The sequence below is a fragment of the Sturnus vulgaris genome, chromosome 5 (genome assembly GCF_052056855.1).
Source record: "Sturnus vulgaris isolate bStuVul1 chromosome 5, bStuVul1.hap1, whole genome shotgun sequence".
NCBI lineage: Eukaryota > Metazoa > Chordata > Aves > Passeriformes > Sturnidae > Sturnus > Sturnus vulgaris.
This window is the reverse complement of record NC_142247.1, coordinates 62987195-63012174: the sequence shown is the minus strand read 5'-3', so window position 1 is coordinate 63012174 and position 24980 is coordinate 62987195. Positions and strand designations below refer to the sequence as shown.

The following is a 24980-nucleotide window of genomic DNA, read 5'->3' as shown; positions in this document are numbered from 1 at the left end:
AACACACCCATGATATCATATATATACACACATATACATAATGCATATGTTATCCTTCTGTTTACCTTTCTTATATATACATTTCTAAATAAGCAAACAGAAAGATGTCTGATAAGTGTTTATAGAAAACAATTCCACTAGAGAAAAAAAAAAAGAGGGAGGAAACCCACCAAAACCCAAACACAACAAAAAATAAACAAACACAAAAGGGGAAAAAACTCCCCAAAACAGAAAAATAAACAACAAAATAGAACCACCTATCATAGGGGAAATTTAAATAAATCAGTACTTGCCCTAAATTAAAATTAAGATTCAAACACTCAAATATTCTATAGGCTATTTTGATATATTGTCATACCCTCTTCTTTTGACAAATTAATGACTGAGTAGCAGAAATCAAGTTTTCCTTGTTTTAGTTCTATCAAATCACTTTGGCTTTGTTACTTCCATCTAATACAGGTCTCTCTCCCAGGCCTTCTGTGACATATATAGGTAACACTGAACTTGTGTGTAGTGTAAAAAACCAAAATTGGTGGATACCAACCTGATGAAATGGGTCATCTCTGAATTCCTTCTTCACACATGGATTCACTTGAGGGCTTTCCACATCTGTCTCGCTGGTACAGGACGAGTGGCACTCAGCACAGTGCAAGAGGTCCTCCCACAGCACATCTTCGGTTTCTGACTCTGGCCTCGCACTCTCAGAGTCCTGCCTGGAGCTTGAGCACCGAGAACTGCAGCTAGTACCTGATTTAGGTGTGTCCTGAAACCCAAACATCCACCGGAATTAATGCTGCTGCTTTATTCTACATCATTTCCTGGCAGAGATGTTATAAAGTTCAGATTAGTGAATCTCTGCTTATCTGGATTTTTAGGTTGTAATCCATTATCCTTGTCATCAGAAAGATTTGTATGTTTATTGCAAGTGTGTCTAAGAGGTTGCACGTTTTAAGATACAGTACCAAAAGCAACAGTCCATTGTCCCTGCTTTTTAGGATGGGATCACATAAGGAAGAAGCAAATCATACTCATTATTAAAAGGAAATAACTACTTCACAGATTTTTAGAGCTCATTAGTTTAGAATTTAACAGCAATCATCAAGCCACAGACTCCTGTTATATCTCAAACTTCTGAGGAACTGACCTTCAAAGTCCCCTAAAATCACATTGTTACTACTAACATACCTTCTCAAAGTTGAAGCTGGTTTGAAGACAGTTATGCATCAGGTATAAAGGGGGAAAAATAAGCAAGCCTACACATAGCTAATGCCAGGTTTATGTGCAATCTGCACAGTCAGACATAAAATTTTAATTATTTTAAACAAACTGCATTTGACAAACAAGTATGCCTTTGTAAGCCCAAGTTTTACCTAGCTCTTAGATAAAGAAAAATCTTAAGTCTGGGACATTCAAATCTCCCAATGCATACATATGAAACAATCTACTGTTGTCTTCAGAATGACAATGTAGAGTTTAAACTACTTTCTACAATAAACAGAATCTATTTCCAGCAAGACAGGGGTTTTATATTAAAGCAGTATCAACCCACTCACTGCCATCCCCTGGCAATTTCCATTCCCTCTTAACACCAAGTTTATTTCTTTCTACTAATTTCTCTTGAGAACACAATTTTTTACTCTGAAAAAAAAAATTAAGCACTGTTTCAGCAGACATACTAACTTACTGTGATTCATAGCCCATTACTATCTGAAATGTTCTTCTTTCTGAAAACTATGCTTAATGTATTTTATGCAAACCATTTTGTAAAGAAATGTTTAGAAAAAAATTGGTCTGAATTCTTTCTCCACCTTTTACAAAGGGAGAGATAACATCAATGCAGAAAGAGTCTGAAGTACTTTTTTTAAAAGCAAAAAATAATATATTTATAGAAGACAGTCACTACTGGGTACCACTGAGGCTGAAAGTTAATAAAGTAAGAACGTGAAAAATAGCTTGGTCAAACAACACATGTCAACATGAAGATAAAAGAAAATGTAGGACAGAATTTGAGAGTATATCCACTGACTTCACTATTTTTTTTTTTAAATACAAAGAAAGCTTTCACTGATTTGAAAACTATTGTTTCATTTCCTTTGTAATGGTGTGGGGGAGGCGAGTTGGTAGCAAGAAAGAAAAGCTTCCACTTTAATTGCATCAGTCAGATCAGTGAACGGGGAATAAGTGTAAAACAGTACTGCCACAGCTAAACATGGATGACATTTTGTCTCTTCAGTTTCTGAAGGTATCTACAGTCTTCCCTAGCTTTGAAGCACTCTTTGCAAGAGCAAAATATATCTAAGCTGAAAAACAAAAGAAATCAACTGTAATGGTGTCTTTCTGCTTCCTCCTGTGAAGCACTATGGCTGCACAAGCACACAGTGAAGGGACATCTTCTGTAACATGAAACAAACAGTGCCATTATCACAAACCACACATGCAAAGGCTCTGATCAGTTAACATTCTGGATCTTTCTAACCAAAGTCTGTGAGAAATGAGTGAAAGAACATCTTTATTAAACGTCTTTTATACAAAGCATTAACTTCAAGGCTTTGCAGTTGTGATCAGAGCAAGCAATACCTGAACCCTTCCAAAACACTTTTCCTGTATCAAGTAGAGTTTACTTATGAGACTCTGCCTATCAAGCCCATCTGTCAGTGGACTTTTGTCAGTGCTGATTTTACTCCTTGCTTTCTTTGCTCAGGCTTAGTGAAAAAAATACAGCCTTTAAAAAGTGTTCCATATCTGTGAAGTTGCACACCATTAGCAAAACAGCATGATTTTTTAAAATAATGACTAAATAAACAAAACTACAATAAGACATCCCATTCTCTTTCAATGTCTGAGTTCTTACAATTCAGGATTATACTAATACGGAATCTGTGAAAACCCCTATTATAAACTGTAATGTCATGAGGCCTCTTAAAATTTTGGTATTTTTTATACATTAACAATTGTGTTAAAATTTCATGACAAGATTTTATATTATTGTTTCAACTAACACAAAGAAATAAAAACTCAGAGTCAATCCAACTTCTTTGCAAGGAAGTGAGTGAATCCAAAATACTAAATGGAAAGAAACAGCAGTACCATGCTGAAAATTTGCATATTCCCAATGACTACTGTTTCTGTAACAAAGCAAATTTCCAGAGGAGATAACTGGTGTCACAGGACTGCAACAGAGTTATCATGACCCAATGCAAAATCTACTGAACATATTTTAGTTTCCTTACCACAAATTGAAAAATGGGATGAAGCTCAAAGAAACTAGGTTACAACCTCTTAGTTTGAAAACACTGTCATTAAACAAAAGCAAAACAAAAAAATTCTCTGTTCCTTACTGGCATGACTTTCAATTTACAGGCTTCTAAAATCCAATACAGGAAACAAACATTTGTGGAAATGTCATAGTTTAACTCCAGACAGCAACCAAGTAAATACAAGCTGCTTGCTCAATATACCTGACTCAGTAAGAAGTGGTTTTAAGAATTCACAGGCAAGAAGCAATAGAAATGAGCATACCTCCAGAGGGTAGTGTTTCTTATAATGGTGAGATTTCCTGTTTCGAAGTGTACAGTCGCTAGAAGTGCGTTCCACATTGCGGCGTAAAGAATAGCCGGTTTCAGGCCCCTCCTCACTAGAAACTTCATCTGATAAATTTGTCACAGTCCTGTGAGCATCCTAGTGCAAGAAACACAGTATTAGTGAGACACAGTCATATTTACTAAATCTCGTTCTCAACCGGTGAAATCAAATTTCTTTCTACAACTTTGGTATCTATGCTCAGTTAAATCAGGTATTAATGCATTTTCAAGACTCAAAAGTAATTGGCAGAGCAGGAATTATGGAATAGAAATTGTAACATCGAAAACATTTTTTCAAAGGAAGGCCTAACTCACATTAGCCTCAAGAAAGATTATGATGTTTTTATTTTAAATGTGATTTTTCATAAACTGAATATGCTAAGATAGGCTTAGAGAAAATGTATCCACATCTGAAAAGAAAACAAACCAAACCAAAAAATCCAAACCAACCAACCATTCAAATGTAACAGTATAACATGGAATTATCAACATATTCAGTACAAAGTTAACGTTTACCACCTCTTACAAGGATGAAGTACTTAGATGTACGCTGAATACTGAGGTTATTAATATGTGTTACTTTGAATACAGGATGTACAGGAGACAATAAGACCCAGACAAATTAAAAGTTCTGCTTTCTTCCATGATCACCTCCTATGATTCTGTAATGGTTCTATTATTCCCTCTCATTCCTATTCCTCATTATCGAGAGTCCTGCCTATTTCACTTGGAAGGAAATCCTGCTTTCCTCATCTTCCACACAGACCAATTAAATAAATTTTTAAAAAAATTAAAAAGAAAAAATGGAATAGGAAGATGATTGATGGGCAAATAAATGCTCAAAATGACCTTAAAATTATAAATTGTCATTAATCCAAAATCTGTTTCATTTTATCACAGAGAAGGTACAGAACGTTTACCTGGTCAGGAAATGCCCACAGATTTGTACATTGAAATACAGAATACCAAAGAATGTTTAAAAACCATTAAGGTTCCTACAAGAAAAAGGAAAAAAGCCAGGAATATGATGAAGCAGGACAACTCACTATAATTTCTGGCTCCAGGACCCTAAGCCTAACTTCATTTTTAAAATATTTTTAAGAAGAAAGCAGATAAAAATGCATCAAAGGCATCATAAAAAGCAACAAACACACTTACTTTGTGGTGACTGTGGTTGCTCAAGGCATCTCTCCCTGTGGAAGGGCTCCACCCTGTCTCTTCTGGCCTAATCACTTCACACCGACGTTCAAGGCCCTGCACACATTCTTCACTGCCTTTACCTGGCTTTTTCCCATCAAGGGACACGTAGCCATTATCAGTTTCAGTGGATTTATCTATTGAGTTTTTTGCTTTCTTAGATCTGTATTTAAAACAAATACATGTATTAAATTAATTATTCTCTTAAGTATTTCCCAGTCTAAATCCCGCTTATTCCTATCAACCAATGTTTTAGCTTTACTAAGATGTACACAAATTAACAATATTAATATTTGATTTTGATGCCGTATTTTTACTATTTAACTATTTAATCTTCTAAATAATACCCACTATCCTCTCCTGAAATTGTTATAAAATAAACTGTCAGCGTGTGAGAGAAATGTATATCATGAGCTACTGAAAGAAGAGAAAAGGAAACCTGTTAAAAAAAAAACAAACAACTTTGCAGCAGCTTTGGCAATAAAAGAACCACAAGTCTCATAAGTGAAAGAGAAACCCCTCTATCTTAACAAATAAAAGAGGTACGCTAGAAGTTGCTTTAATAATTATTAATTCAAAGCAAGCATGCAATTTCCTGAAGCTGTGAACAAACATGCTGTTTAGTACACTGTACACTGATAATTGGTGTTGTTTTGAACATACTCTGGTTACTGACAATCCTACTAAACAGAAGGGGATCTACTCTTTTCTGTAATATCCAGTAACACCCCAGGCAACATTTTTCAGTATCTCTTACAAACATACCAATTAAGCTTTATTTTGAAGGACAAAAATCTCAAGACCACTTACAGTGAATAGTCTCCCATAACATCCTCTAGAATCAAGGCTCTTTCCTAGATAATAAATGTACCAGCAAGACTACATAATGCAGAAGGTTCTCTCAAAGCAAACATTGGGATGATTATACACCCAAACAGAAAGTGCAGTGGATGAAGGAATGAAGAGGAATAGCACCTTGCTACCTTACTGATAGGGACTTTTAGTCTTCTCTTAAGCTTCTGAATTGTCAAAACAAATTAAATTTGGTTCTTTTTTTGATTTCTAAATTTGATTCTCAGAATGCTTGGTGGGACAAGGGAGGAGAGAAGACAAGAGGAAAGCGTTATAAATAAGGCTTCTGAAATTTTCTATTTTTATTTCAAGTAGAATATTGGACATAGGTCAGGGAGCTATTGAGAATCGATTCAATTTGTCTTGAGCTCCTGTGAGGGAATATGCAGTGCCTTTCTCTTTAAGGACTGAGGCATTCTGTGAGGGCTTGGATTACACAGCAGAAGATTAAATTCCTCTTTAATATGTACATCAAACAAATTGGGAGAATTTGGAGAGTCGCCTCACATTCCTTCCAAGATAAGGTATCCCACATATGAAGTGGAGTCCTGAACACAAAAAGTGGCTAGGGACAGCTGGATAAAATGAAAAAAAATAATTCCAAACAGTACCAATTCAGCTCACAAAATAATGGCATGCAGAAAAAATGGAATAAAGGGATGCAGACAAAATGATCAAGAGAAGAGACAATGTTACTATGGTGTTTAATCCTCCTTTTCCACCTTTAATTTAATTTTGTCACCCCAACTAGGAAAAAAGTTAACATCTATATTTCTTTCAAAGCAAAGGGACTGCCTTTCAGTGGCAACTCATTGCAAAATAATAAGTAAGGTCAGTTGAGAGTACTGAAGAAGTAGCACTAAAATTAAATTACCTGCAATAAGGAGGAATTCAGATAAGCTAATCTGTAATTCATTAAATATTCCCTCAGCACTATTTAAAAATTTCTTCCTAACAGTGCAGAAGTAAATGCAGTTCTCATCACAAACACTCACCCAGTCAGAAACATTTCCTCCACAAGTTACTAAAATGTATGAGCAGATTAATGGGACAACTCTTTCAAGTTTGATTTGAGAAGTTTTTATACATTTTATATGAAAGCTAGAAGTAGCCTGAAGCAGTTGAATAGGGACAGATAAGAGAAAGAAAGGACGTATGCATGTATGCACAACTTTTTCAGACGGGATTTCACGACTCAAGCATGTTTGAGTGCTAAAATTGCAAGACCAAAGCTACTTGTCTGGTATCAACTAAGGCTCATTCTAAATATCAGGGAGCTTGACTGAAGTATTTATTTGCTTCTAACAGAGAAACTGAAGCTATTTTTTTAAAGACTCCCTAAATTTAAGTGTAAGCCTCAAGCCAGAAAAACATACTTTTGGGCTTAAAGTTAGGCTTTTGTACACGTGTCTAAAAAAAAACCCTAAAACAAACCAAACAGTAACAAACAAATTATATATCCCTAGCTGACAAAAAAGTATGGTTTTCTAGAATTACTATATATACATACATCCTTAATCAATTTTTACCATTTTAGGCTACAACTAAAAGTACTTAGAGTAAAACAATGAACACCAGGAATAAATACAATGTCTTAAAGGGCTTGAATATTTGCAAAAGCTAAATCAAGAACGACTTTCAGTCCTTCGTTCTTATTCATGCATTAGTCAGAGAAAACTCTAAGGAAAAGTAAAAAAAAGTTTCTGGAGGAGTGTGGATTTGCACTCTCAAGTATTATTTCAATGTATTTTCATTGGGATTGATCAGAAAAACTCTCCTCTCTGCTCCCGCTGCAAAGCTTTTAGAGAAGTTACAAGAGTAAGGACACATCAAATTCCCAAATCAGTACTACATTCTGAACAAATCACCTCCGTGGGTACTGCCCTCTTTTTGAGTAAAACTTATCAATAGTATTTTCTAAATTGGCCCTGCACTGGATTAAATTTTAGAATTATAATTTTTAAGTCAGACTTGAATTCTGCCAATCGAAAGGATATTTACTGAATACACAATTCCAGTTAACCAATGATCTGAGCACAGGTAAATGATGTAGGTACACAGAGTCCTGCCCTAACACAGAGAACATAATTTCTGAGGTTCATTTGAAATAATGTATTTATTATCTATACTTAAAATTCCAGAAAACAGTATGTCAAAGATTAACATAAGTGAAAAACTGCTGAAAATAAATACTAATGAGACATTCTATATAAGACATTCTAATGTGCTTATCTAAAGAGCTTCCAAGTAAATCTTAAGAAACAGGTGTAGCTGTGAAGGTGTGAAGCTTCCTTGCACTGAGATTTCATAACATTTTCTTTAAGCAACATCACCAAGGAGTCAATGTACTCCACACTGTGCTCTTGCTTCCTCATTCCCAGCCCCACTCCCATTGTGCTGACAAAACTGTTTGCACTACCATGAAAAAATTACATGAAGAAACTGAACTGTATGTTCCCCTGGGGGAAAAAAAAAGGTTATTTTTCATCTGGACAAGTTTGTATGGCTCTAGACATAGAAACAACTGTGCCTCTGCAACTGAAGGGATAAAAAGGACTAAGGGCTGTTTACAGCCTTCTCAGTCACTCCCTGGTCTTTTTCCTTTAAATAAACTGTATATACTAACCAGTCATCGTGGAGGCTTAACCTCTCTATATATACACACACACACACACCACCTCTCATTAAATGGTTTAAACAAGTCTTCAGGATAAGTTTCACATAGACTTTCTCAACTGAAAATGCTGAGCCCAACAGCAGGAAAGCCAAGGGGAAAAAATAATCTTCCAACACTCTTCTTACTGCATAACAGTATCTTCAACGAAGGGAAAACAAAACACTAAAAAGTTTACAAGATGACACTTGAAACATACCAGAGAGTAATGCCCACAGTCCCAAAGAACAGCCCTGGTTCCTATCACTATGACCCACAGTTTATCAAAGAGAGCTTAACTCACATAGGAAAAAGTCAAATGAACTCTCCTCTTACAACACTTCCAAACATTTTTGAAACTTGTCCAAGGTTTCGAGTAGATACTCCCAGAACGTAACATAAGTTTTACCAGTGGTTAAGAGCATAGATCACAGGTACGACAGACATGTTAGTGTTGCTGTATTTACAATGCAGCATGCACAACAAAACATCAATGTGATAACTTGCATTGTCCCTTTTCTCAATTTAATACTTTATTGAGTATATTTTCACTTATTAATAAATGCTGATACATAGCACTCCAAATGCTGCATGCATAGCATGCCTTCCTCATAGAGCTATAGAACGTTTTTTTTAAAAGACTTTTTTAATAGCCCAATCAGTGTTTATTAGAATCCTGAAGAAAAAGTGTGTCATTTGATGACAGTGACAGAGTTGAATAAACATTCTCTTGGAGTAACAAGGAAGTAATATAATAAAGTAAAATTAAAGAGTTGAATTTTTTTCTTTGGATTAAACCTGGTGGCGAGAGTAGGACAGGTTGCCTAGAGAGGCTGTGGCTGCCCCATCCCTGAAGTGTTCAAGGCCACACTGGATGGGGCTCTGGGCTAGTGGAAGTTACCCCAGCCTATGCCAAGGGGGGAGAACTAGATGATCCTTTAAGGTCCTTTCCAATCCAAATTATTCTATGACAATTCAATATTTTTTCAAAATTATTGCATCAGCATTTGGAAAAGTCATGAAACAACACATTAGTCCATTTTCAAATACTCAGATGAGTTTGCCATCAAGAGCAAAAACTAGATCAACAGAAGTTTAATCATTACATCAATATTTACTTAATTAGAAAAGGGATAGTGCATCTCTAACACATACGTAGCCTTGAATAAATACAAACCCTGATAAAAAGAAAGCAGCATGCCAGATATCTCTGAAGACAGCGCCAATACTGCAAGAGGTGCTTGTACCGTAGCTCTGCACTGCTCCCTCCTGTGTGTTATCTGTGGTACTAGAGCCATCTCCTTCCCTATGTACTTCCAAATGTGCTGCTTTCCTTAATTTCCTTCATCAGAAGAGATTAAAATGGGAAGGTAGTTTTGTAAGTGCAATCTGCTAGTTCTATGTGTTCAGCAGTTTAAGCATGCAAAAACAAGCGAGATTCCAAAGTATTTTGCTAAAGTTTTGTCATATCAATTTAATAAACACCATTTAATAAAAAAGCATGATACATTCATTATTATAATACTTAAACACAAAACACATTCCATTTCATCATCAGAAGCTTAGACCTACACAATTCATTCCTGCAGTGTTTCCCATTTTAATGGGACAATTCACTGTAGCAAACCATGGTCATTGGAGCGCTTGGAAAACTTAAATTCTACATTTCCAAGAGCATCTCATTTCACATATACTTTCCACAGATTATTAGCCAGATTTATAAAATTAAATTTGCAGCAATATAAACACTGTCACACCACTACTATTCAGAAAATTGTTTTGAGACAAAATGTCAGATTTAATGCATTAAAATTCAAATAAAACTACGCCTAAATTAGTCAATGCATAAAAGTTAACGAGCACCAATTAAGCAGCATTTTCGAGTTTCAAGTAAAAACAGAGCACCAATTTCTCACCTCTAGCAAAGAACAGACTGCAAACCTCTACATTTTTTATGCACATTCTCTACAGTACTTTAACAATCCTAAATGATAAAGTACTTTAACACAGACTATACCTTCTTCTTTTACCCCCAGTGCTGGGAGGTGGCTTAGGAGTTCGTGTTGAAACAATCTGACAGTGCACAGTCCCAAGCAGCAACATGAGCCATATTGGCCCAATGACTTCAGTCAGAGGTATATTATGTGGGCTTTGGGCTGTATAGAATAGCACTACAGCAGCAACTGGAAAAGAAGGGAAATGAAGTTGAGTTTAATGTCTGAAATGGCCAACTCATATGGCTTTTGTCAAAAACAAACCAGTCAGATGCAGATCTTTACCTGCATTTTAAGCCAACTCATGTAATTCTGAGAGAACAATATTATTTTGCTGAAAACTAGCAGCAATTAGGGTCTAAACAGCTGACTACTGTCTTAATACCCATCTTTTCTTTCATTCTTGTGATATTATAGGTATTGCTCAAAAAAAGGTGGATGAATGAAGTAAGGGGGGAAAAACATTTGGAAAGCTGTATCCGTCATGAAACTACTTCAACTATGGTGAAACATCAGTAGGAGGCAAAACCAAAACGTTAGTATCATCCTTTTAACAGCCCAGATAAATTCAATTCTGTATCATGTGTTATGATAAAGCACAATCCAGTGAGTCTGATGACACTTGAGACTAGAAACTCCTTCCATGGCAGAATGCATTTTAAACTCCATGTCCCAGCCAAGGGACAAAATTGCACATATGGACAGGCAGCCACACATAAGTACAACTATAAATGCTCTAGACATACTTCTGTGCATATTTTTTAGCAGATCAAAAGACAAACCATGCCAACTGTGGGGTAGCCCAGCTGAAGCGACCAAGGCTCCAACTAGCAGTTGTGGTTGGAAAGAGGGCCAGCTTCCAATTCCATGGCTAACTGTTAATTTTGTAACCCTATAACCACTTTTCATATACAGCCAGCAATCAGGCTACTGTACTCAGAGCCCAAACACTCAGAAACATCTTTACTGTCTCCAGGTCAACCTGAACACATCCACCAGGCACGAAGCAGGTGGAACAGGCAACCCCTCTCCTCTCTGCTTACTCTATGTCCTTGTTGTTCTGACTTGAAGAGCTGTGATGTGTAACTCAGCTGAGAGAAGCTATCAAGAAAAAAAAAGACCAAAAACACCCACAGAAACTCCAAGAAGCAATTCAGAAATAGAACCAGGAAATAATTCTCTGTGCCTAACATCCGCATATCCCATGAGATTTTGTTCATGAACTACTGAGAAGTGAAAGTCCCATAATTTAGATCTATTTCTAGCACAAGAAATACAAGTTCAACAGCTGTCACCAGTTCTCTTCTGAAACTGACTGAAAAAAATGCAGCCACATACAAAGCTAAGTGCCACATCCAGACATCTAAAATAAATCCCATGAAGCAACACCTAACACAGCAGATACCTGGATGTGATGTTCTCCACTAAAAAGATGTTTGATGTGTTTTTCGTGAACTAATCTTTAGCAAGGTAACCAGTATTAGAAGCATGTACATACAAAACAATGGAATTAGTTTTGATTGTAGAAACACAATTTCTAATTTCTCCTCTTTTTCCAAAATTAAAGCACAAAAATTGTGCATGGGAATATCCTTTAGTACTAGAAATTAACTACATTTTTGCTGTATAAGGTTCCTCAAAGACCACATGCATCAGTGAGAAATCCAACTTATTAAAAATCAATAAAAACAGGTATGGATAGCAAAAGATAACATTATCTCTTTCTAAATGAGCTTATCTGAGCTCCTCACACACACAATTATAAAATGTAAAGGAGGAGCTGATTTGGGCTCCTGTCACACAATTTGGATAAACACATACTTCCGAGAATTCAGAACTCCACAGATCCATGCGAAATGATTTGCAGGAGTGGGCCTACACGAAATCATTTTAAAATTCACTAACTGCTACTTTAACAACATTAAGTGAAGCAGAGCTGTCTAGAAGAAATAATTTTCCAGAAGACAAAAATTTGCAGATTCCTGTAGTGTTTCACACAGATTTAGGAAATTATTACCAATCTCCTGATCTTTTTTAAGTAAGATGGGAGGAAAATCCAACAATTTATTTCTGCACAGTGTGACAATACAGTCTGGTTCAGGTTATCCAAGAATTGCTCCTAACAACAGCCAGATAGGATTGGTTGGAACAGGATTTCTTACAGCACTTCAATTATTTCTTTATGCATTTATAGTATTTTGACCTCCGCTATTCTAAAACACAGTGGCTCATTTTGTAAAACAGACACAAATGAAATAACATCACATTAAACAAAAAGCTGCCTCAGAGAAAGCAACCTTATATTTCCAAAGCCAACAAGCATTTATTTTTAAAGCATTTAAAGTTTGGAAATATTTTTAATACCAAATTTTAAAATGCATACATATATTTATATATTTCACCACCACAACAAACAACTATTACATCAGTATTAGAGTTTCTTGCTTTATACTTAAAAAATACACAATAAACACCATAAGTTTGCACTTTCCCATTAGAATATAAAAACATTTTAAGTTAAAAATGAGGTATTACTATATACTAGCTAGATAAGGAAGCAGAATAAAAAGGTTTTACTTCTATCTTAAGTCACTGGCCTGTTTCATGACCTTGAGCATAAAACATTTCTCTGTAGTTCTCTTATCACACATTGCACTAATCACTTTACACTAAAGGAAACCAATGCAAATAAACCTGAAGTTTAAATCTAGAGCCAAGGAAAGTTTTTTCTGTAGATTTACATAAATGCTAGCAAGTATCCTAGTAAAGCAAATCAAATTTAAAGCAGTACTTACAAGTAATGCAATTCATAAATCTACAGAAAATATTTTAGATAAATTATTTAATTATGAACACATATAAATGAAATATAGTCAGACCATTTTACCATTCTCACCATGTCGGTGAGAATCTGTCATGATGACAGAAAGTCCAAGATACAGTACAAAATCCAGATTCAGGGCAGAAATACAGCCACTAGAATTTGAGGTGTTTTATTTTTAAGCCTCCATCATGGATTATTGATGTTTTGGTGCTGCCTTACCAATCCTGTACAAAATTAATAACTGAGCACACTTTCTGAGTAAAATAAAAGCAAAACCTCTATATAAATGCTTGGGGGTTGTTTCGAATAGTTCCCAATAAGTAAATATGTCCATTTAATTTCACTTACATGTTTATTGTAAGTCTCTTAATTTAGTGCAAAAACCATCAAAAAATCTGCAGCTATTTCTGCACAGTTTCATTATCAAGTATTTCAAATAGCTGGATTATAGCGTAATATGGAATATTATTTCCTGCTTTTTGTTAACTCACAACCACAGAAATACTTTGTCACATTACAGACTATATGGATTAGGGAAATGATGCATTCCAACCACAACTTAGTAAATCAGAGACCCTAAGAAATCTGAGAGGAAAAGGGCTGGTTATAAGATAGCTCTGTAATGAATGTCCTAAAAACTTGCTTGTACTCAGAATCTACATTGTCTCACTATTTTTCTAATTTTAGGGTCTTACCAAGGTGCCACAAATTAAGTGCATTTTTTTAAAAAACAAATTTACAAATAGGAACATGAAAAAATTACTGCAATGGTGTTTCTCAGACTAAGACACCCATGAACATGGTAACAAACCAGCCACAACTTATATATTTTATTACCTATATTACTATAAACAGGATTAACATTATTAACACTACGGAATCTCTTACCATAGCACAGACAAATTAGGAATCTATCTCAGAAATGGGGATGAAAAAAACTTTTGATAGAAGGCAACATGACTATTTGTCTTGTCCGTACTGCAGGTCTTGGGGCACTGCCATGGTGAGATTAAGTTTATACCTGCTAATAACATCACCACACAAGAGGTACTGCTTTTTTTTTAAAAACTCCATATATTGTTCTAATTAAAATTTCCAAATGATACAATGATTCACAACTGAGAAGACAGATGGTGAATTTGAAAAAGTAGTATTGAATGTTAATTGGATTTCAGTGGAAAATTCATTAGTCATTTAGCTTCTCAGGGTACTTATATTGCTCCTAACTTTCATTAGCCTTCTGTTCCATATCTGTTGCATAAACTCCTGAAACTTATTCTTTTGGTGACTTTCATACTGAGAGATATTGACTCACTCCATTACATTCTTCCCTAATTTTCCTCTTATGTATCATACACAATTAAGAGACTCACAACGTCAGATTGCTAGAACTTAATACTGAATACCCAAAAACTGTGAACTGACTTCTGTTTGTAAACAGTTGTCCCGAACTGAATTAGATAGTCCTGAAAACCTGAATTATATTCAAATGTGACAAACTAGCATGTGCCAAATGCTGAAGAAAGCCTGTGAGGAGAGTGTTAAATTTTTCATTATGCATCCTTTATATATGTAAAAGAAATGTTAATCATGAGACATACACTTGGGACTGTCCATTCCAGTAGTTTTGGAAAATACTGGAATAGACCTTAACAGCATGAAGTGAACCAAACAGCACACTGCAGCTTCCATATGATTAAAATAAGGCATTCAGTCCAAGCTGATGCTGTAATCCAACTCTACCTTGGAGAAGGTAAAGAACAAGCAGCCAGAAAAAAATGACCCTTGATGTCACTTGTAGCCACCACCTGTAGAAGAATGGAAAGAAAACAACTCTCACGATTCCTTTGCGGGTCAAAGATGTCCAAGGACTTTCAGGTTTTGCTTTAGCAAAAGCAGATCCTTAAAAAAAAAAGAAAAGAAATTTGAATTTATTTCATCATTACGACTAATAGAAACCTCAGTTGTTCAATAGCAGAATAGTTAAGATAGTTATTTAAAGGAGCAATTATTAAATGCAGTTACTTGAATAAATCTTGTACTTCTATCAGTTCACTATCTCCTCAGTCCAAATATGGCATAAATTGTTGATGCCTTCTTGACTGCCAGTATCAGGAACTTCTACAAATACCTGTATTTCAGAATGTTTGAATAACAAAACATTGCCATGTCAAAATTATTCTAAAATGAATTATTAAAAATGTTTCTGTTTCACAGAGGTATCAGAAACTTGATATGAAGCAACAAGTCTCATGAAAACACAACATAGCTGTGCAGGCACAGCAGAGTCCTTTCCCAACACAGAAAAAGAATCTAAAATACCAACATCTGTAAATTGCACCAGCCATGTCATTCAGGAAAATGGAATGAGGCTGGGAAGCACTTAAGTGAATCTGTCCAACTGAGAACTAGCCCCAGGAGCAGGGAAACCACCTAAAGAATAATTTATCTTTGTGTCTCCTTCTATACCACATTTTTTCTCACTCTCATTCAAATGTCCTTTCTCTCCCATATCTCTCCATTTCTTTGTCTTCCCAGCCAGAAAACTGTAAAATGTACTTAATGGGGATGTGACTTAAATTATGCAGTCATTGACTGAAAGGGTAACTACTGCATGCTGCTACACCATCCCCATCTCATTTACAAACATCACTGGCATTAGTGAGCTCTGTGCTGCACAGGTAAAACACTGCCTGAAACTACTTTAATGCCAACTTAGACATCCATGCAATCATTTAAATGTTACTCATGTACATCACTGCACCGAAAAGGTCTAACACCATTTCTTAGTTTCTTCCAAGTTCAAACGTTGATTTTGTTTCTTTCTCTCACATTCCCATTTTTAAAAAATTATCCTGTTGGCTGATGTAAGAAAAGCTTATCTGCACAACCACAGAGAAGTTTAAAGAGAAAATTGGAGGGGGGAGCCCAAATAATACTTTGTATTTTTACTTTGTGGGGTCCTTCCAAGGTTCTCCTCATAGACCCATCATTGGAACCATCAGCCCAGCTCAGGCCCAGCTCTGTGAGGCCAGAGCAGGACAGAGGCAGAAAAGCAGGTGGGAATCCAAACCTTGGAATGAATGAACACCATGACCAGGCCCTGCCCAGGGCTGTCCCAGAAGAGCCATGTCCCCATGAGTGTGAGCCCTCACCATGCACTGCTGGGAGCAGCTCTCCAGGCCAACTTTCAGAGGCAACGGGATGGGGCCTGAGGGGTTGGACTCACTGAGGGATGCCAGGGAAAAGGAGCTCAGATGGCACAGCACTTATAGGGCACTTAGGGAAGAATCCAGGGGTGGGAGAAAGAAAGGGTTTGGGAAATTTAGGAAGGAACAATTGCTGTGAAATTGAGGGGCAAGGGGATAAAAAGGACTGGTCACACAAACCGCCATTGCCTAGAGTGCTGTTTGTCTGGCCATGTCACAGGGCTGCTCAGCACAGCCTGGACTGACTTGTCCCTAAACTCCCCGGACTCTCCTGGGCCAGGGGCCGTCTGCTCCGTGTCCAAGGACACCGACACGGGGCTGAGTGCCAGCAGCTGCCGTCAACGCCAGATCCTGGGGGAACTGTGTGGCCCTGGTGTGGCCGTGGTGCCAGCAACCGCAGTGAGTGCGGCACAGCCAGCGAGTCCTGGCAAGAGCACTGAGCAGGGGCTGAGGGAGCCGGGGAGAAAGGGGCTGAGGGAGCCGGGGAGAAAGGGGGGGCTGAGGGCTCCGGGGAGCAGACCAGCTCTGGGTGTGAGTGCCCAAAGTGGGTTCCTCGCCATGGCCACTGCCCGTCTTCCTGGAATGGATGCAGGAGATGGTGCTGGCTGCTGGGCTCATGGATAAAAACACTGAATAATGTTCTCCCTAGCCTTCACGAGGCATGAGGGAAATTACATACAGATAAGAATAAATTAAGACTAAATAAAGACTTTTAGAAAAGTCTCATATCATCTGACCTTCTGTTGCTGTTTTGTTATTTAAAACAGGCAAGAAACAATCAAGGCCTATACACATTTTACCCTCCAGAAACTTCAACATAACATTTCCTCCATATGTCAGAAAACTTGAAAGAAGTCTAAATCCATGGCAGTAGGAGACTTTTAATCTAGTAATTCTAAAATGATAAAAGACAATGCATAAGTTTGTTTTTTTTTACAAATCTATACAACAAAATTTAAATTCTTAACTAGTCAATTTAATCTTAATATTGTTATTTAACAATATTTTCTATCCATCTGCTTTAAGGAAGAGTTACGTAGAGTTGGCTGTGTTTTGTTTCATTTGGGATTCTTTTAAACCTACTAATCCACTCTTGTTACAGGACACCGGATGGATGTTATTTTAATACTGAGAAATTCAGCTTTTTCTAGCTCAGAACCTACCTCTTACAAGATCAACATCTATGAGGTCTGGTTTCACATGTCCTGTTTTCTTTGGTTTGTTTCTCAAACCCTGCAATAGACAAATACTATCAAAATACTTCCATGCAGATGACAGATATTACAAAAGATAAAAATATCTTCGCGGTAATTGTATTTAACCTACACTGCTACTGAAAATTCAGACAAACATCTACTTCAGAAATCTAAAGTACTATAAATTAACCATTCCAAATAACAATGCACTATGGATGCCTTTTACACACTTTAAAATCTATATAAAACTCTACCAATTACTGACCCACCAGGCTGTTTTTCAAACAGGCACTGAGCACTCATGGCTTTGCATTATGCAGACAATGTATGCACACACTTGCAAGAATTAGTAATACATGTCTATTAGCTTTTCAGAATTTTTGCAACAAATTACATTCTTGAATCTCTTTTCTCTTTAGAAGTCTAACTCAACATGACAAAGTGCTCACGTTGCAAGTCCTTAACTCCAAATCCAAACAGCAAATCACGTTGCAATGCAGGAGCCAGTAATCAGCAAGCTCTCAAAATTCCAAATTCTAGAAAAGTATTGAATTTTTCCTCAGTAGTGAATATAGATTAGCCAATTAAAAGGAATGGAAAAACCCCACACAACTGGAACGCAGCAGGAAGAAAAGCAAGCTTATTTTGTCTTTTAGAAGCAGCATCTTCCATCACTGAAAACAAAACCCTCTAGCAAAGCTTTCAAGTTTGTTTTTAATGCTACAATGTGATGCTGTACTCTCAAGTCTCAGAGACAGCTGTGAGTTTATTCTGCTCCCCTTAGCTTAGATTCTTGGTCACATTAGACAGTAAGGAAATCGAAGCATACAATTCATACAGAGTAAAATAAGGTATTTCAAAAAATATTTAGCATACAAATGGAATTATTATAAAAGTTATTTAAGTGTTCTCATTCAAAAAGCATTTAAATTGGTGAATTGTACATTTCTACCACTGCTATGGTTCATTCACGTATAAAAATACTACTAAAATGTAAACATTAAGTTAAATGAAAGCATAGAAATTAAATTATTCTCAATGAGATACAGATCAGTGAAATCTGGTAGCGTTAATCTTTGTAAGAATAATATCAATTAAAATTTTCAACTGAATGCAGCTCAAAATGTTTCTCACATCTAAATAAACTAGATTTCTTTTTCATTAAGAAATAAAGATTAAAAAATCAAACTGAAACAAGTTAGAGATGTAGTCATGACCTAATGTGTCTATTAGAAAAATGAGTTTGCTTGAAACAAAAAAAAGTTAATACACAGAACTGAAACATGAATAGGATGAAATGTGCTCTGAAGATGACAAATAAAGATAGCCAGTTGTATTTTAAATTCAAGCACTACAAAGACCTTATAATGCAAGATTTTTACAGAACTGCAGTCCTAAAACTGCAGTAATTTTATGTGGAATGAGAAAAGAAGCCCATAATTAGAATTGGAAATTACCGTAATTCTAGAATCAGCTACAGATTCTTGTGAATCTTGCATAAGTGAGCCACTCCATTTCATAAAGAAAACTGAAGCTTAAAAAGAAAATGCTGAATGATACTATAATTTTCAAATGTATTAGTGCTTATGGGCCACAAAAGCTCTCTTCAAAGTCTAAATAAAGATGTGCCTCTTGGAAGAAAAAACCTTCTAGAAACACATGCTCAATCCTAGGAAAAATTTACCACTGTGGCTCCAATTATGCTTTCATGTTAAAGAAAGAACTCTGAAAAAACTAAGTCAAGAGTACAACTTGATTCAACCTTCAGAGGAAAAGAAATGGTGACTCATTCTTCAAAAATTCCATTGGTCAAACAGTACTTTCAGCATCCATGGCCTTCACTGAGTTGGCTCCTGAACTGTTTGCCGCACACAGTAGAAGCATTCCATTTATTCAGATGCAATTTCTGCACTTTCTTAATGCATCACAAATCTCTAACATACATGGAAAACAGCAGTGTTTCAGACTAGGGTTATTTTAAAAAAATATTCAATGTTTTATAATGCCCAGACCCACCCAGTTAGTTCATATAATTTCTATTCAGAACCAAACAAATTTCAGGTAAGCATTAGCAAAAGGTTGAAATAAAAATGCTTTAAAGTAATTGTTATTATTGTAAAAACTCTTTTACACAAATTTTAAAATTAATCTTAATAGATCCTATTACAGTTATAACTAAATTATAAACTTGCAGTAAGAGAAACTATTTTCTACTAAAATATAGGAATTTTTCAGATTTTTAGTGAAGTTAATTATGTTAATATCATTACGTTATTTCTAAATTTATAATGTCAAAGCACTGTAGGAGCTTTGAGATTAAAGCACTAATGTGCAATACCTGAACTTAGTCATGTGCCTTGGTGTTACCCAAATTGCAATTCAGTCAACCCAAACTCAGATACCACCAGCAATTTGTTAGTTACTGGACTCCTGAGCCAAACAAGACGGTATTTCCAGTCAGCACAGGGCACTATTTGAGTAGTTATCTGAATAACATGCTATTGCACAGCAGTTAATGAACTCCTCTTGTAGCTGTGATGGGGTTTCATGGCCATGGGAAGGACTCTTCAAGCAACCCCAGGCTCAGTTATGCTGCTGAAATACCATGGGGTTCAACTTAATGTGTGTATTTCTGTACCAAAACTCTGTAGCTCAGGTCAGTAACAATTCCCACAGAAGGCAAGCAAACCCCCACATACCGTTTTGTTTAAGTTCTGGGGAGTGAAAATACTCATCCCCAAGGAAACTGAAGCAATGTATATTTTACTGATGTTAATTAGCAGCAACACCTCAAAACTCATGCAGAAATAGCACAATACTTCCATGCAGTGTTGGAGGTAAAAAAAGGTTAATTGCAGGAAAATGTTAACTAAATTAACATCATGGGTATCTCATATACAACCCATAGAACTATAGTACCTCTAGAATTGATTCCTTTATCTCCAAAACGATTTAGCAATGTGGCAGACACTGATGATACTGTTAGTTAAACCAAAATGCACAGAACACTGTTAAACTGCTTGTTCAGAGAAACAAAGCCTGAGGTACTTACCAGTCTAATAAACTGTACAAAACAATGACAGCATCATAAAGGAGGGAAAGTAAACTGCAGGTATAAGGTAACTAACTGAAAGCAAAGAGAGCTCAGATAACTGACATTAGAATTCATCACAAAGAAAAGTGAAAGACAGGTATTAACACAACTAAGCCCTGTCTTAAGATAAGTGAAAAGAAAAAAAAGTACTGAGATGCAGAAAGATACATCGCACCAAATGCTGCAGTTATTAATTATGTAAAATAAACAGAGCATAGTATGCTGGTTACATTTCGTTACACTCCAGAAGTCTAGTTTTACTTTACTAGCATTAAATACCACCACATACAATGTAGATTACTTTAGCACACACAACCACAAAAAAAAAAAAATTAAAAGCTGTTTTATTACCTTTATTTCTCTTTGCTCTACTGATTTTTCCCATATTTGTTGATCATATGCTCCAATCTAAAAAGGAAAAAAAAAATCTACATTAGGATTTAAAAGACATTGATCAAACAAAATCAAATCAACCTTCAACAAGAGAAGAATGAAGCCAGCAAGTTATTTCCTTGGGGAGTTTACAAAGAAATTTTTATCTTCTCCATTCCATCTTGGCTGGACAGGATCAAGATAATCTGTAATTGAACTGTGACAGAGAGGAGAGCTGAGCCTCACAGAGCCCCAGCCTCATCCCAGGACTTGTGCAAGCCTGAGCACTGGGAAGAGGACACTCCCTCCCACCCCAGGTCAGGATTCCAGCCTCCATATGACAGAGAGCAGAACTATGGCAGCTACACCGACATGTCTTTCAGATAACTTCAAAAGAAATATGCACATCTAATTGAACCCATACCCTCACCTAATTTATTTGTTTTTAAACCGTCTATAATTCCCATTCCATTCTACTCACTTTTTAAAGCCAGATAGTCTTTAGCTTTATCTCTTTAACAGTGCACAGCAGCCAGATACATGGTCAGGCTAGTAATCGACCAGCTAATAGCCCAGGGGGAACCCAAACAATATCAAGAAATAATACTTTTCCCCATTGACTGTTAGATATTTAGAGGAAGGGCAACCTTAAACTTCAGGATTTAAGATGGAGACAAGAACAAGTCAATATATGAGACAACATATCCATATATAACTTGTAAGAAGTTAGCAAAGATCAGATTGCTTTGAACTCTAAACAAACAGTACTTCTAGATAATAACCAGTAATAACAATCTCTTTTACTATAACAATCTTAAAGCCTTGCCATCCCAGCTGTCCTACTTAGTACATAAATCGTGTGTATCTGGGGACCAGTTCAGATCATAGACTCTGGCAGAGAAGTGTAACATCACTCTTAGGTCACGGGACAGAGATAGATGCACTTCCTGAGATTCAAAGATCCTTTTCCAGCCTGCAGAGGTGACAAGCAGCTCAGTCAGACACCTGACAGAGAGGAGAGAGGAACAATTCCCATCACCTGAGCAAATCTGCATAAATTCAATTTTACTGCAACAGTATGACCCCCTCCTTCCAGTTCACAGCTGCAGCAGACATGAGACCCTAGCACAAGTGCATACAGCTCGTACCAGAAAACATTGTTCTCATTTTTCTTTTAGTATTTCAGCCCTCAGCATTAATTTAGATGTTATAAAAGAAAGAAAGCAAAAATCATCCTTAATTTAAAAAGGATTTTTTAACCAAGGATCCAACATAAATACAAGAAAACTCAGGGAAACCAACACACAAACACCCACATAAACAAAGAATCTAGAGGCATCTTCTGTGCCTCTAAACCTGACCAATTAGTGTAAAAAAAGTAACGTTAAAAAAAAAAAAATCTAATTTAGAGTAGTAAAGTCCAAAGCATATTTAAGATTGAAAGTGAGAACAGCAAACTGAATTACTCTTCCCCAAATTAAAATAATACTTCCCATTCATAAGAGCTAAACAATTTCTATAGTTTGCTACTTCAAAACTTTGCAAAAGAAATAATCTACTGGCTGTTTGATAATAATAAATACTTTATACCTTGCATTTGGGAAAAAAAAAAAACCTGTGGAAAATAGGGAGTGAGGCACAGTAGTGGGCAGAATTAAGCATTTACTACAATTAAAGTAATAAAACCAAAGGAAGTTTAACAGCTAACTTCACCTGGATAACAGCCAGCAATTAAAAAGTCAATATATTGAATAACCACTCCACCCAGGCATTTATAGCTAATTGTTCTGGCCTTTCCGCTAGATACGTTTCAAATGAAATTTCAGGCCTTTCTGGTTTTCATTAAATTTGCTAAGAAGAGCCCCAAGTGAAATTTTTTTGCTGTGAAATAGTGTGTCCTCCCCTCCCCACTTCCAAAAAAAATTTCTTTCTGCAAGGACAGAAAGGGGGATGTAAGTCTGTGTCCCTCTCTTTTATTCAAGAATCAAATGTGGAAGGAAGCCTTTGTGCCAATAAAGCTGCAAAGCAAACTCCATTCATAATTCCATTCATAGCTGAAACTGGTATAGAGTTGAAAGTCTTTGAAAGAGTGTTCTTCTTTCAGACAAATAACAGATCATTTGTTAAAGGAATTCTGGGAAACAAATCCCAGAAGACATCTGACACAAGGAAGTCAACTGATTTAAAATCTTAATTATATTTTCCTACAAATATTTCTTTCCCTCTTTAGGCAGCAGCTTCCATCTCTACAAAAAGACATGAAGCAGGCATTTTGCTATTCACATTTCTTGTTTAACACTGCCCTATAAAGTAATTCTTCCATGAGGAGGTAAAATAAGAGAGCCAGAACTACTTTAAAGGACAGGTTCCTTTACAACTCTTTTACAGGAGAAGTGCATCTGTCCAACCACCTCTGATGAACTTTACTGACAAATCAAACTTTACTAACAATCAAAGTTACTGACATCCGAGGACAGGACTGTTCAGTGAGGCATGCTGGTGTGAACTGAAAGGAGTGGAAGAGAGAATTACAGACAGCAAGTACCATTACAATCTCTCATATGGTTTTTATTGTTGTTTGGGGTTTCTTTTTAATCTTCCTCGTGTCATCTCTTTATGTTTTAACAAAGTTTAAGGAACACTTCAGGGAGCAGGTGTGTCACTCAGCACATCAAATTCCAACCTGATACTCAACTTCCCTTCTCATCATCTGCATAAGCATCCCTCTACACTTCTCTTCCAAATGTATCAGAAGAAAATACATTAAAATGAAGGCATCATTATAAACTAGCATACTAGATACTGTCAAACTTCATTTCCCACATTAAACAAAAATAGGAAGAACTAATGTTACTGAAACAAGGCAAGTAAAAAATACAGGCATTAATTTTTTTTTTTCTCCTTTATGTCAGGAAAGAGGATTTAGAGTTTGTGAAATGTGTCTTACAGAATTCATGGAAAGCCACGTTCTCATTTACAACAAACTAAATTATAATATATAATGATTACCAGAGATGTTAAGACACGCGTATGAATTAAAATCAAAAACATAACTTGTGAATAAATTGAAGAATGTAAGTTAATACTAGCAAACCTTCCTAGTTTTAAATTATTGAGTGCACTGGCCAATTCCAGCTTCAAAGAGTTTGGATTTACAAGTATTTGCATTTGAATTCTGTTTTATGTTAAATCTAATGTAAATCTAAAACAAATGTAGGCTCTTGGCTATCCATGTATTTCCTTACAACTGTACATACCTGCAGGACATGGAAAAGAAGCCTAGCACCTAGCCTAGCACCAAAGAAATTAAGCTCTAACAGCAAAGGAAGGAATAACCTTCCAGAGATAAGATCAGGCTGGAACCTGAATAATTTAAATATACACAAAACTTTATCAAAGCAAGGTTTCCCTCACTATGCAGCTGTCCCAGGGCTCCTCCACAGGCCAGGCATTCAAGCTCCCTTGGCTGGAGCTATTCTGACAACAGAGATGCCCTGACCAACTCCAGTACCCATTTACTACCCACCCACTGTGCATGGAGTCTCTTCCCTCACAGCTGCAAGTTCTGCACCATCCTTCAGAGAAAATTTAAAGTACAAAACACAGGAGTCGAAAAAATGCTCCCTTTTTTAACTACACAACTGTAAGAAATGCTTCTAAAATCTCTTAAAGACTTAGCACAAGACTCTTCATGTAACAGCTCATCACTGACACTTTCAGTCCATCAGTCCATTGCAACTGGCAATAAACTTTTCTTAAAGCAAACTACAAAACATAATATCCCAATTTTAAACTGATTTCATATGGAAACTTATTCTAATTTAATTTATGAAATATCTAATCCAAAGTTGTATTCTATAGCATTTTTTTATTGTTTATGACTTGGCAGAAAATGAATTAACAAAACATTAGATAGCAAGCCTATTGCCTCATTCTGAGATGTACCTTTTATCACCAAGCATCAAAACAACCCTGTTATAGGAAACTTGTCAGTAATATGCTACAGAC

General features: G+C 36.2%; 1 protein-coding gene across 2 annotated transcripts in view; it reads right to left on the bottom strand.

Annotated features, from left to right (window-relative positions):
* The window catches only part of PHTF2 (putative homeodomain transcription factor 2), a 62879-nt gene that overhangs the window by 15907 nt on the left and 21992 nt on the right, over positions 1-24980 (bottom strand). For both annotated transcript variants that reach the window (XM_014869062.2, XM_088165858.1), the window contains exons 3-10: positions 20952-21008; positions 17474-17543; positions 14845-15003; positions 10301-10466; positions 9461-9625; positions 4740-4941; positions 3520-3678; positions 545-763 (exon numbers count right to left, since the gene is read on the bottom strand). In XM_014869062.2, the coding sequence (XP_014724548.1) occupies positions 545-763; positions 3520-3678; positions 4740-4941; positions 9461-9625; positions 10301-10466; positions 14845-15003; positions 17474-17543; positions 20952-21008 (1197 nt within the window). The remainder of the gene's footprint in view (positions 1-544; positions 764-3519; positions 3679-4739; positions 4942-9460; positions 9626-10300; positions 10467-14844; positions 15004-17473; positions 17544-20951; positions 21009-24980) is intronic.